This window comes from Bos mutus, chromosome 23 (genome assembly GCF_027580195.1).
Source record: "Bos mutus isolate GX-2022 chromosome 23, NWIPB_WYAK_1.1, whole genome shotgun sequence".
NCBI lineage: Eukaryota > Metazoa > Chordata > Mammalia > Artiodactyla > Bovidae > Bos > Bos mutus.
In genome coordinates, this window is record NC_091639.1 from 25,086,590 (window position 1) to 25,099,042 (window position 12,453).

Here is a 12,453-nt window from a genome sequence, read left to right on the forward strand (position 1 = left end):
TTAGACATTTGCTAAGATGAGAGTATCCAGAAGGTGGTGGGCTTGGAGAGAAGAGATCACAGCTCTGGTCCTTCCCACCCTTTAGCTTAGGGACTTTAGGAAAATCACTTAATGTCTCTGGGCTTCCCAAGAATCAAACGAAGGATTGTAGAAGAGCACCAAGGTGACTATGTCAACTCCTCCCTGCTCCCCTTTTTTTCTTTTGCTGGTGAAAATATGTGAAAGAGAAAGAGGGGGATCCCCACCACCAACTGTCTGAAATGAGAAAGTTTTGGGACACAGAAGAAGAGGAGGTGGAGAGAAAGCCTTAATACTGGGCATCACGAGCAGACCCAGAGATAACTTATTTGGAGTTGTATTGTTTTTCTTAAAAAACTTACTGAAATATAGTTGATTTACAATGCTGTGTTAGTTTCAGGTATACAGCAAAGTTATTCAGTTATCGTCTTTTTTTAGATTATTTTCCATCACAGATTATTACAAAATACTGAATATAGTTCCCTGTGCTATACAGTAGGTATTTGTTGGTTACCTATTTTATATGTAGTAGTGTGAAAGAGAACTTATTTTGTGAAAACAAAGATTAGAGGGGAAAAAAGAAGAGACACCCTCACACACAAGCCACTCTCACACAGGATTCTTTTTAAACGTAATTAAGTACCCAATTTCTACCTTGCGAATGCCATGTTTCTACTCATTAAGACATAGCCACAAGGAAAAATGCACATCTGTTAAACACCTGCTCAATCTGAGAAAAAAGGCCGGTAAGGAGGACAGATGTTTTTAGCTTGTCCATATTTTCTGATTTGTCTGCAATGAGTTCCTATAACTTATGCAATAATATTGAAAATATTTTGTAAGTGAATAAGGGGAAGACAGATTTTTTTTTTCATCTTTGCATCTGTCTTGTCTTCTGAAAATGGCAGGATTCCCTGGAAATAGAGATGTTTCTTGCTGTTGGTTTTGAGAATGGTAGTTAATTAATTGTAGTTGATCTTCACAGTATAGAATGAGGGTGATCTGATGTCCTCAGTGGTTTAACACTATTTAACATAAAATATTAAGGAATGACAATCAGGGAGCCATGTATCAGTATATTTTCTTAATATTTTTTATTATTCCAAATTGTAAACATTTAAACTTTTATTTATTTTCTGTTATTATAAAGGGAGTAAAATAGAATCCTTGGGAAAAATACTATCAAAGATGATAAGGATATAGAGAAGACTTTAAAATGAGAGAAACAGGCTTAAAACAGGTCTTTTATTTGAATACTGAATACATAATATTTGTACAGAGTGTGCTGGGGATGAAGTTTATTAAAGAAAAAAAAAACCACTGGCAGAAATACAATTAAAATGGGGAAAAAAATCGAATATAACACAAATGACAAATAGATACAAGAGCATTCTATGAAGCCCGCTTAGGGCATTCTATCATCTGATAAGTTATAGTTTATAGTTTAAACTTACTCCAGACATGAGTATTTGGAACCACCATCTATAAAACATGACATAGAAAATCAAAGAGTACATCACAATTTATGATGTACATCACAATTTCATTAAAATATCTTTAATGAAATCAGAATCTAACAATTAGAAAACGGTTAAACTATTTATTAAAAAAAAAACAAAAATCCCTCAAACTAGTGTCCATATTAGAGGCGACAGTGTTTCTTGGGTAGTTTCCAACATAAAATAAGACCACACTGAACATTCCACACTGGAATTTATCTTTTCAGTACAAACAGTAGGCTTCTGGCCATTAGAGCAGAACAACTCAGATTTAGTTTTCACTTTCTCTGGCTTCTCAAAGCAGCAGTAAGACAAGTCTCAGGATCATCAAGAGGCTGGATTAAAACAAGACAGGCCAGGGGAGGTGACTCAGGAGGCGAGAGAAGGCCCACATGCCCACCTAACCTGTGTGGTACGAGACCCTGGCTTCCAGGGTGCGGCTCTGCTGCTACTCCCTGGGCCAGAGATGCTCTCAGGATCCCTGTACTTGAACTTCCCAGATGTGACTGAACTGGCCACTTAAAAAATGTTCACTAAGTGAAGGAGAAAAATCAGAATTTAATGTTCTGAGAATTTGGGCTGAACTTTCATAAGAGAAATGTTAGGAAACAAAATTTTCAATAGATAGTAAAGGCAAGGAGCTTGAAAAACTCAGCAAGGGGCAATTTTGTGTTATTATTACAATCTCAGCTACTTTCCAAGCTTGGAGTCTTGTCTTTTTAACCTGTAAACCCTACTTTGACTTTCCACCACCAAGTACCATCATTAGAACGGGACCCTCATTAGAAATCAGGCCTGTATAATCACACTTTTGTTTCCAAATCATAAACATTGTATCTAGCCATGCTAGAAAATTCGATTGAAAAGTAGAAAGCAGAAAACTTCTCATTCCATTACCACCTAGAGATTACTAACATGAAGTATTTGAAGTATTTCCTTCCTATCTTGTTTTTCTATACACAGACTTCCAAAAAATTGAGATCACACTATATTTGGTTGTTTATTCTGTTTTCATCTCCTATTTTGTCATTAATATTTTCAAACATCACTAAATGGTTTTTGAAAATATGAGATGCAATGCTTGCTCAATATTCCACTAAGTGGACAAAACAATTATTGAACCATTTCCTTACTGGTTAATTTTCAAGCTGCTTCTAATTTTTCAGTTCATCATATCTTCAACTAGACACAGAGTTGCAATAGACATCAGTCTTTGGATATATCTCATTATTTTTTTAGCATAAATTGCCAAAAGTGAAAACCTACATCAAAGAAAATGAACACATTGATAGCTTTCAACATATAAATGCAGCTTCCAAGAAGAATTTAAAATGTTATGCACAAATTTTTACTTGGGAATGTGCTTAATCTCATGGAAAGAATTACTGAGATTAAGAGAAATGTGAAGCTCCCTGTTTATCTTTTTTAAAAATATTAAGTTTTCTCCCTTAAAAACTCAAAGTAACTGTGAGAGACTGTCACTGTTGAACTCTCTAAGAGAGAGATCAGATTTAAATGAATACACTTACTGTCTCAGACAGGTAAATCCTGAGAAAAAATGAGGCTGATTTTAATTCTTTATTCTGAAAAAAGGTAATTGTGTACATGTGATCAGATACTATAGCAACACTAAGTGTATTTGATAAAAACATTCCCAGGCACATAAATGTCAGCAACTGATTGAATGGATGCTGCGGCTGCTGCTGCTAAGTCGCTTCAGTCGTGTCCGACTCTGTGCGACCCCACAGATGGCAGCCCACCAGGCTCCCCTGTCCCTGGGATTCTTCAGGCAAGAACACTGGAATGGGTTGCCATTTCCTTCTCCAATGAATGAAAGTGAAAAGCGAAAGTGAAGTAGCTCAGTCGTGTCCAACTCTTTGTGACCCCATGGACTGCAGCCTACCAGGCTCCTCTGCCCATGGGATTTTCCAGGCAAGAGTACTGGAGTGGGTTGCCATTGCCTTCTCCAGAACGGATGATGTTTGAAGGTTTTATAGTCATGCTGACTGTAATAAAAATTACTTTGACCTTTCAAGTTAAAACTGACTTCTGCTCAAAATTCAGCACTTCAAAATGACAGCAGAGGAAAGAATAGATCAAAATAGGTTTTTCTTACCTTAAACCTGCAACCAGTCCAGCTGGCATGATTTTCTTGGACCTCTTAAATCTCACCCCCATTATGGTGGCCAGGAAGAAAGCTGTAACTAAAAAACAGACCAGTGTATGAACCCCTCAAACATGTTATCAGTACTTGCTTGTGAAACAGACGGATTTGATTTCAGCTTTCTAATATAACAATGATTATGTGTTGGTACTGAGTTGCTATGTTCTTGAAAAGATAAAGTGTTCTGTCAAAATACTTTATAAATTAGCTAATCAAAAAGGTTTCTGAGTAAACAAGCATGTTAAAATCCATTACTGAAATATCTTGAAAAGAAAAAGTGTGTTTTTCTAACTTAAATTTCTATTTATAGAACACTCCTGGGAAGGCCAGGACTGTATCTTTTCCAAGTTTCCTTGGGAATACTAGGCAGTATGCCTAGACTCACAGGAGACTTCCAATAAATGGAAGGAAAAGAATCAGTTTCTAAAGTGAATCTTTAAAGTAAGACCTGATTAATAAAATAATAGTAGGAAAAGGCTGACTTTATTTTGTAGCATTTCATTTTCAAAAAAATGAATGCTTGGAGACGAAATATATAACAACAGTCTAATAATAATACAAATTCAGAAGCACACACCAGCCTTTTAGGAGCTGAACCACTATGATGAGAGATTATGTAAGAGACTAGGCCATTGATACCACAATTTAAGAACAACTTTAAAGGCAAAATCACTTGCTGATACACAAATCAACATGACTGGCAATAAAGTACATTAACTGTTTAAGTGCATATGAATAAAATGCCCAATATATGTGTATCATTTTTAAAAATATTTATTTATTTGGCTGTGCGAGGTCTTAGTTGCAGCATGTGGGATCTAGTGCCACTACCAGAAGTTCAGACCTACACCCCCTGCCTTAGAAGGCAAAGTCTTAATCACTGGACAGTCAGGGGAGCCCAGCCTTGCTTTTCTAGGTTCAATCTTAAGGCAAAGTGGGATCTAAAAGCAGTTTGTAAATTCAATAAAACAATCCAAGACTGTCTCTTTTTAGATATTTTCACAATAATAAAAACCATGCTAACGTGCATTTAGGAGGGTTAGCAGAAAATTCAGACCTAACTCCTCATTTTTTCTAATTTTATTTTCTCTTCCTAGTAACAAACTTTATAGAAATATTCTTCTGAGTCCTGGCAGCAACGTCATTACTTTTGATCGGGTCTGTGTAGAAAGGAACAAGAATAGCGTTCCATCTCCACACAAGCATTTTGCCACCTGCCAACTCACCAGTATTTCCTAGGACACCTGGGCTGGGTATTAAAAAGCTACCCCCAAGCTTTGATTCTGCATAACCAGGGAAAAAACGCCTTACACAGTGACAGCTTTACATCTCGCTTGTCATTGGAGACACGGTAAGCTCCATAGCCAGCCAAAAATCCAACAAAAAGACCAGCAATCAGAGACAGAACACCACCTGGAGGGGGAAAAAAAAGTAAGGGTTCAGATAGAAAATCCGCAAATGAAGACATGCCTTTATCACTTAATGTGTGATATATGCAACACGTGGAAAAAATGTGTTTCTTCTTGGGCACTGTAACTGCCAAATCATGTATCAGCTATCCATGGACAGTTTCTAAGAAATGACTGCTTCATGCAGAACCCCAAGTACACAGCAATGGGAGGGATGGGTGTGGAGATAAAGCCTGCCTTGGAGTAGCGCTTCCAATGGCAACTGCATGATCTTAGACAATTATCTAACTTCTTTATGCCCCTCTTTTATTCCCCCTATTCTCTTTGCCTCTATTATTTCACTCTCAGGTTGTGATGATAAAAATAAGATAAATGATGTTTTCAACTCATGGAGGTAGAGGGGGTCCTATGCAAACCAAGCAGTGGTTCTGTCCTGAATAATTAACAAAGCTTCCAGCCTTAACACATCACGACTCAGGGGTGGATCAGGACCACAATGAGTAACAGGAAAAACCCGGTCTCTGATTCAGCTAACCAGCTGCCAACCCATCCCCTTCCCCACCCAGTACCCGCCCAGTGTTGCCCCGGGGCACTGGGACAGACAGAGAGGACTTCCTCTGCCCGGGGTAGGGAGCAAGAGGGTACATACCAGTGATACTGTGACTAAGACATATAGTCCCCACTTCAAGGCACTCACTCTATTTAGAATCTATCAGATTGGAATCTCTAGGGTCAAGGCACCTCTGGGGTTTTTTTGGGGGAGAGAGATTTCAATGTATCATTTGTTTTTATTGAAATATAATTGATTTACAGTGCTGTATTAGTTACTGATGTACAGCAAAGTGATTCAGTTACAAGGCATCTCTGTTTTTTAAAACATCTACAGAAAATTCAGATTGCAGCAGGGTTAAGAACCATTACAGCAATGCACATACACACACACACACCCATCCAGAAACCGAAGCCACATGCACTAGGTTCTAGCTTAATTCTTCAGGCAACAAGTGGAAGATGTCTTATAACTAAAGTAACCCTCTCCTGCCACACCCTCCAGCAACCCCAACACACACACACACACAAGCTCTCTTTTTCACCCACACCTCAAAAAATCACTCGGAGAAGTCAATAGCAACCCACTTCAGTATCCTTGCCTGGAAAATCCCATGGACAGAGGGGCCTGGTGGGCTGAAGTCCATGGGGTCGCTAGGAGTCGGGCACGACTGAGCGACTTCACTTTCACTTTTCACTTTCATGCACTGGAGATGGAAATGGCACCCCACTCCAGTATTCTTGCCTGGAGAATCCCAGGGACGGGGGAGCCTCGTGGGCTGCCATCTATGGGGTCGCACAGAGTCAGACACAACTGAAGCGACTTAGCAGCAGCAACAGCAAAAAATCACTAAAAGAAGTAACTTTCAAAACCATATAGACCTGAAATTCAAGTCCTCCAATGTCACTAATAAAACAGTCTTCAAAATATAACTTCATTTTATGAATTTCTTACAAAAATAAGAAAGAGAAATTTGGGACACTGTGATTATATAAATGCATTTACCTTAAACAAACTAAAATAGAAAACTTGGCCTTTCATTTTTTCTCCATGAAAGTCTTTTATCAACTGGGTGTTTTCTCCATCTTGGGACAGAGATGAAGAGACTACTTCAGATATTATATCTAAGTATTGAACAAATTTTCTGTTGCAACACACAATATCAACATAATTCTGTTTTTTGACACTTTTGCGACCCCATGGACTATACAGTCCATGGAATTCTCTAGGCCAGAAAAGTGGAGTGGGTAGCTGTTCCCTTCTCCAGGGTATCTTCCCAACCCAGGGATCGAACCTAGGTCTCCCACATTGCAGGCAGATTCTTTACCAGCCTGAGCCACAAGGGAAGCCCTTTTGACACTATGAGTATGTAACAAAAAAACAAACTCATCTGATAATAAGTGAGTAGCCCTGAGGAGTTTAGGTCAATTATGCAACTGATATTAACAGATGAAGGGAGACCCAGACGCCCAGGCTCTGGAACGACAGGCTCTGTTCACCCAGCCGCAGGGAACCCGCCTCCTTCCCCGAATCCTCCCACCACATGCTGGTCCTCAGCCACCTGAGGACTTCATGTCCTATTTATATTATAGACTCCTCAGATGATCCCAGCACAACCTCCCACCAGGTCCTTTTGATGAAAAATCTGGTTTGGCCTCACCTCTCCGCTTATATCCCAAAATGCTTCCGAACGTCACCAGGGCTGCATAACCAAAACCAATCAGGTCCATTGGCAAGGTTCAAGTCTAAAGCAAGGGGGAAGGGACATATTTTACAAATAAAAAGAGTCTGGGGGAGCAAATGTATGTAAAAATGATGTGCATTCCACAGAATTATATAAATTAATTTCTCTAGTTCACTAAGAAAAGGGCAGCTGGATCTTCCCCCTCTCCCAACACTCAGCCGCCGTCCCCCTCACCCTCATCACTTTCAAGATCACTCAGGGAGACACCTGAGGCTGATTTTCCTTTCCTGTCTGCCAAAACTTGCTGTCCTCTCAGTTGGGGACGCCTTTCCCACTCCCCAGCAAGACTTCTGCTCTGGTTAGCCTGGTCTCCTAGCGGGGCAGTGACCCTGCCATGTTCACTTTGCACTCCCGTGCCTGGAACTTGCCCCCTTCTCCCCGACCAACATTCTCTACGCACCATCTCCCTCTGAACCTACTTTCCTTCTCAGCCACACCCCTAACCTCCTTAACCACGCCCCATCTCAACCACACCCCTAACCACCTTAACCACGCCCCTTCTAGCCACACCCCTAGCCTCCTTAACCACGCCCCTTCCCAGCCACATCCCTAACCCCCTTAACCACTCCCACCTGCACCGTCCACCTGGTCTGGAGCGTCTGCTCTTCTAACATCCCTGACCTTAACTCTATCTTGTAATTCTTTCTTTTTTGTACCCGCTCCTCTTCACACCTAAGAACAGGAAAGGGGTAACAAGGACGTGTGCTTGTTGACTGATTCCCTTTCAACGTGCTCTTTGCTTTGTTGTGAGACAGTTCTCCTGTGGTGGCAGAGACACCCACACTTGGTCCATGGGAAACCACTGAAGGATGCAATGCAATGCAGCCCTGACAGGAAGTTAACTGAGTGACCGTGAGATCCTGCAGGCCTCACAGAAGCAGCTGAAACACCCATGGGTGAAAAGTTCGAAGAAACTCCATGGAAATCCTGCCTGGAATTCTCCAAGACGTAAAAGAAGGAGTGCTGGCTACAGGCTGGACACATGGCCTCTGGTCACTAGTGGCTGCTGGACCCTGGACCATGCCCCATCCCTAAAAGGCCAACTCCCCCAAAGTGAGGGGAATAGACAGGATAAGCTCTAGAGTTTTTCTTTTTAATTATTATTCTAAGATTCCTGGCGGTGACTGCACATCTTTTTACATCTCTATTTTTCTCCCTGGGAAAAACAATTATCTTTGTATACATGAGGAATGGTATATGAGAATTTTTTGTATTTTCACAATTTTCTCACTGTTTGCCATTTAGGTTAACCTGGTCTTTAATTCTCTGCAGCAACTGGTAACAAACTCGCCCAGAAGAATGGAAAAGGAGGGTAAGCTAGCACTTACTGTGAGGAAGGGTCTGGGTTGGGAGCCCAAGGCACAGGAGGTGATGGCGCTGAAAAGGAGGCAACGATGGAAAATTCTCAATGTCTGTGGGATGAAGAATTAAAACAGGATGGTTGTTGATGCCCAAGAAGTGGTCCAGTGGGGCTGAATATAGAAGAAGGAAGGACGTGTGTTCCAAAACCATGGATAAATCATAATAAGGATGTCATTCCTGAGCAGTTACCACGTGCCAGACACCATTGTAAGGCCTTATATGTATCAACTCATTTAATTATCACCACGACCCTAGGAGGTAAGTACTATCATTATCCACTTTGCAGATAAGGCAACTAAAGCACAGAAAAGGCAAGTAGCAGCCCTGAGGTCACACAGCAGAACCAAGATAGCAGACTCAGAGAAGTTTCATTCCTAATCAGTAGTACTTCCAAAAACAAAGTTAGCTGCCAAAAGAGTGAACGTACAAGTGAGACTGAAGTTCCTGAAAGTTTTGAATTCTGGGTTAAGCACTTCTTGGCCTCGTGGCTTAGCCCACATTGCACTGTCTTCCACCTGGAGACCTATTACCCTCAGCCCTGTGAGCACCTCACGTCCAGTCCTACTTCCTGTCTTTCTTAAGGAGCCCATCACATTCCACGGTGTATGCTTTGCTTCACCAACGTGTAATGTTAGGCTCGTTCCTTAATCTCTCTGTATCTCAGTTTCTCCATCTGTAAAGCAGGGATAATAAAAATACCTACCTCACAGAGTTGCTGCGGTGATGAAATGAGTTAACGCTGTAAGGTACTCAGAACCCATGCCTGGGACACACTGAACACCCAACAAATATTAGCTGCTCAAATGATGATTCCTCCCTTTCACTCTTACACCCATTTTTAAGCTTGATGTGAACAAGGGCTATACTACTTCAGCACAATGAGAAATCAACTGAGGCAGGGTGATTTATGATGCAGGCATTCATAGACTCAAACCATAATATTACTGATATAAGTTGCATGTATACTCAATTACATCAATGACTATCTCTTGGGTGTCTTCTATGTGGAGGCAGCAGGAAGAGATGGAAAGCCCCACTGATGGACACAGCCCTGGTCTTCCAGGACTTCCAGCGCAGCACCGGGAAGGCCGCAGCTGCCTGAGGGAGCCCTCGGAGGAGAGGCACAGGCCCTATAACCAGGAGCTTCACCCTCCCACGCTGGCAGCCTAAGCTTCATTCTGCGAGGAAGCAGGGACCCAGCTGGGGCCTTGAGGCCGGCAGGAGTAAAGCAAGGGAGGAGTCTGGCAAGGAAGAGTGTGTCCTACGCAGAAGAGGGACACCTACAAAAGCCTAGTGGCATGAGACAGCATGGTGTGGTTTTAAAACGGAGAGAAGTGCAAGGGGTGTGAAAAGAGCAGGCGCTGGTGAGTAAGGGCCGGACTACTCCTGGAAGCCCTGTAAAGGGAGTATGGTAAAGATGGGCTGGGAGACTGATGCAATAAGCCAAGCAAGAGATGATGGTGGTCTGGCCTGGAGAAATGAGAGTGGAGTGAGGTGGACAGGTCAGGGGGTTGAGTCAACAAGCCCGGAGTGGGGGAGTGGGGTTGGGGGGGGAGTAGGGAAGGGATTAAGTCTCTGGCTTGGACCACTAGCGGGGATGCCGTTTCCTGAGACAGGGAAACAACATATTCAGTTTAAGATGACCAACATACAGTGAGGAAACATCCTTACATACAGAGGTGAAGTTATGAGAGAGATCACTCATCATCAGGTGGTAACTTAGGAATCTAGTTTTTTCCTTAAGTCGATCACCTGTTGTGGAAGGCTGGTTCCTTTCCCTCCTCAAAGCTCCCCAGTTTTTTCTCTGATCCTCTCTTGGGGCCCTGATGTAGAGTCACTTCCGTTGAGCTCTCTCCTCTGCACCAGTCAAGGTCCTTGAGGACTAAACTCAGGAATAACTTCTACCTTAAGATACTCTGAAACCGACCTACCCTCGGTATAGCTCTATTGCCAGGAAAAAGCCCTTCATATCCTTAGGGAGCCGAGTGTTGTTCTAAGGAGCCAAAAGAAATCTATTCTCAACTCTTGTAAGGGTTTACAGCGAAAATCCAAACAAAAGGCAATTCTCCCTGTCGCTCCTTTTCCGTTGCAGGACGGTTTGATTTGCTCAGAATCACACAGGAAAGCCAGAGGCTGCGTTAACAAGGCGGGGACGGGAATGAAGATGGTGTGCGCGATGCATCACGTGCTCCCATCACGAATGCAGTGCCCACCCCTTGGAAAGGCCAGAAAGCATCTTGGGTGCAATGCAGCAAAACGATTTACTGCTCAGCGCACAAAACTAGGTGACAGGGACCTGCCTTGTCCCTAGCCCTCCAACATTTGGAGAACCCACTAAGAGATCTCCCTAAGCTATTATATAAAAAGCATTTCCATATGCTGAGTATCAATAATTACCTACCTTTGAACTCCTTGGGGCTTGAAAGACATTTTCGAGTGAAGTCTGGGTGGTGCTGGGAAGGTTTGAAACCTTACCAAGCATTTCTGCGATGATCCAAGGGCCCCACCCCTTTCTCCATCTCTCCCTAGCTCCGGGAAAGGAGGAGGGAGGACAGGTAGGAGATTCAGGACCTTGGAAGGAAGAAATTCGGGGACTTCCCAGAAAAAGGAGAGAAGCGATCCCCGGAAGAGGAGACTCCACCCCCTGGAAAATCTTCCCAAGTTTCTTGGCATCGTTATCTGCCTATTTCTGCACCTTTGCATGAAAATTACGGGCAGAAAGATCTCAAGGTACAGCCAGATGTACAGCTCACCTGCAGCCTTAAGCTCTCCCCGCGGCTGAAAAGAAAAAAGTTGGGAGACAGCTAAGGGAAAACTTCGTACCTGGAACCGAGAAGCTAACCTCGCCGTCAGAGGCTTCCCTCTCTGAGAGCTCACCTCCCAGCACTGGGCGGGGCTGCTGGTTCCAGGAAGCACCGGCCCCGCCTCCGCACGCGCATGCTCAGCATCCCTCCCTCCGAAGCTCGGTCCTATCCGGCCGGGGTCCTATCCGGCCGGTGTCCTACCCGGCTGGTATCCGGCCGGTGCCCTCCCGGTGCAGCGGAGATTGTTACTTGGCTGTACCACCTGCAGTGCCGGCGCTGTAGCATCTCAGGCGGCGGCCACACCTGGTCACTCGCTCGGGATCCGGCCACTCGCTCCGGCGGCCCGGCTTTCGGTCCTGGCCCTGATCCTGGGACTGGAGCCTGCTGCCCCCGGCCGGACGGAGCGAGACTGGGCGTGGACCTGGGTGTAACGGGGATTCCAGATGGCAAAAGATTTTTAACCAGTATAGAGATTCCTTCATTTAAGGGGCGTTTGTGGGGCTTCTCCAGCAGGCCTTTTACATACTCTCCAGCAGATTGACCCTATTTTCAGCGGAGGGAGCTAAGGTTCGGAGAGGCGAAGGAGTTTTCCACAGACTCAACTCCTAAGTGAGGTGCAAAGGTTAGAGTCCGAGTTTGTCTGGTTTCAAAGCCCGAGCACCCTTCATTACATGGTACCATCTACGACGTTATCTAGATGTGGTGCGGAGACCAGCATCCTGGTAAAACCCAGGATTTGCCGGGCTTAAGTACCTGAAGGGACCAGGTACAGAGTGCCAGAACTGAAAGGCACTAAATCATGTCTAATCCCAGAACAACGCATTCCCAGGGATAAACCTGTGAATCCTGACTCCAGGCTACAACTTCTCATCTCACTCCAGTTTTGCCTTCCAGGCCACGGCC

General features: G+C 43.5%; 1 protein-coding gene across 9 annotated transcripts; it reads right to left on the minus strand.

The window, feature by feature from the left end:
- Nucleotides 1–1,244: 1,244 nt before the first annotated feature.
- Nucleotides 1,245–11,905, minus strand: TMEM14A (transmembrane protein 14A). Of its 9 annotated transcripts, XM_070360864.1 has the most exons (8): nt 11,570–11,615; nt 11,148–11,271; nt 8,713–8,796; nt 7,957–8,056; nt 7,301–7,385; nt 4,993–5,094; nt 3,634–3,721; nt 1,859–2,050 (listed from the first exon to the last, which is right to left on the minus strand). In XM_070360864.1, the coding sequence occupies exons 5-8, from the start codon at nt 7,368–7,370 to the stop codon at nt 1,990–1,992; spliced, it is 321 nt and encodes a 106-aa protein (XP_070216965.1). In that variant the 5' UTR covers nt 7,371–7,385; nt 7,957–8,056; nt 8,713–8,796; nt 11,148–11,271; nt 11,570–11,615; the 3' UTR covers nt 1,859–1,989. The 9 variants fall into 9 exon arrangements, with proteins under 9 accessions (XP_005896907.1, XP_070216965.1, XP_070216962.1 ...); XM_070360861.1 differs by lacking the exon at nt 11,148–11,271 and having other exon boundaries at nt 11,570–11,905; XM_070360863.1 differs by lacking the exon at nt 11,148–11,271 and having other exon boundaries at nt 11,500–11,647.
- Between the last annotated feature and the right edge of the window lie 548 nt (nt 11,906–12,453).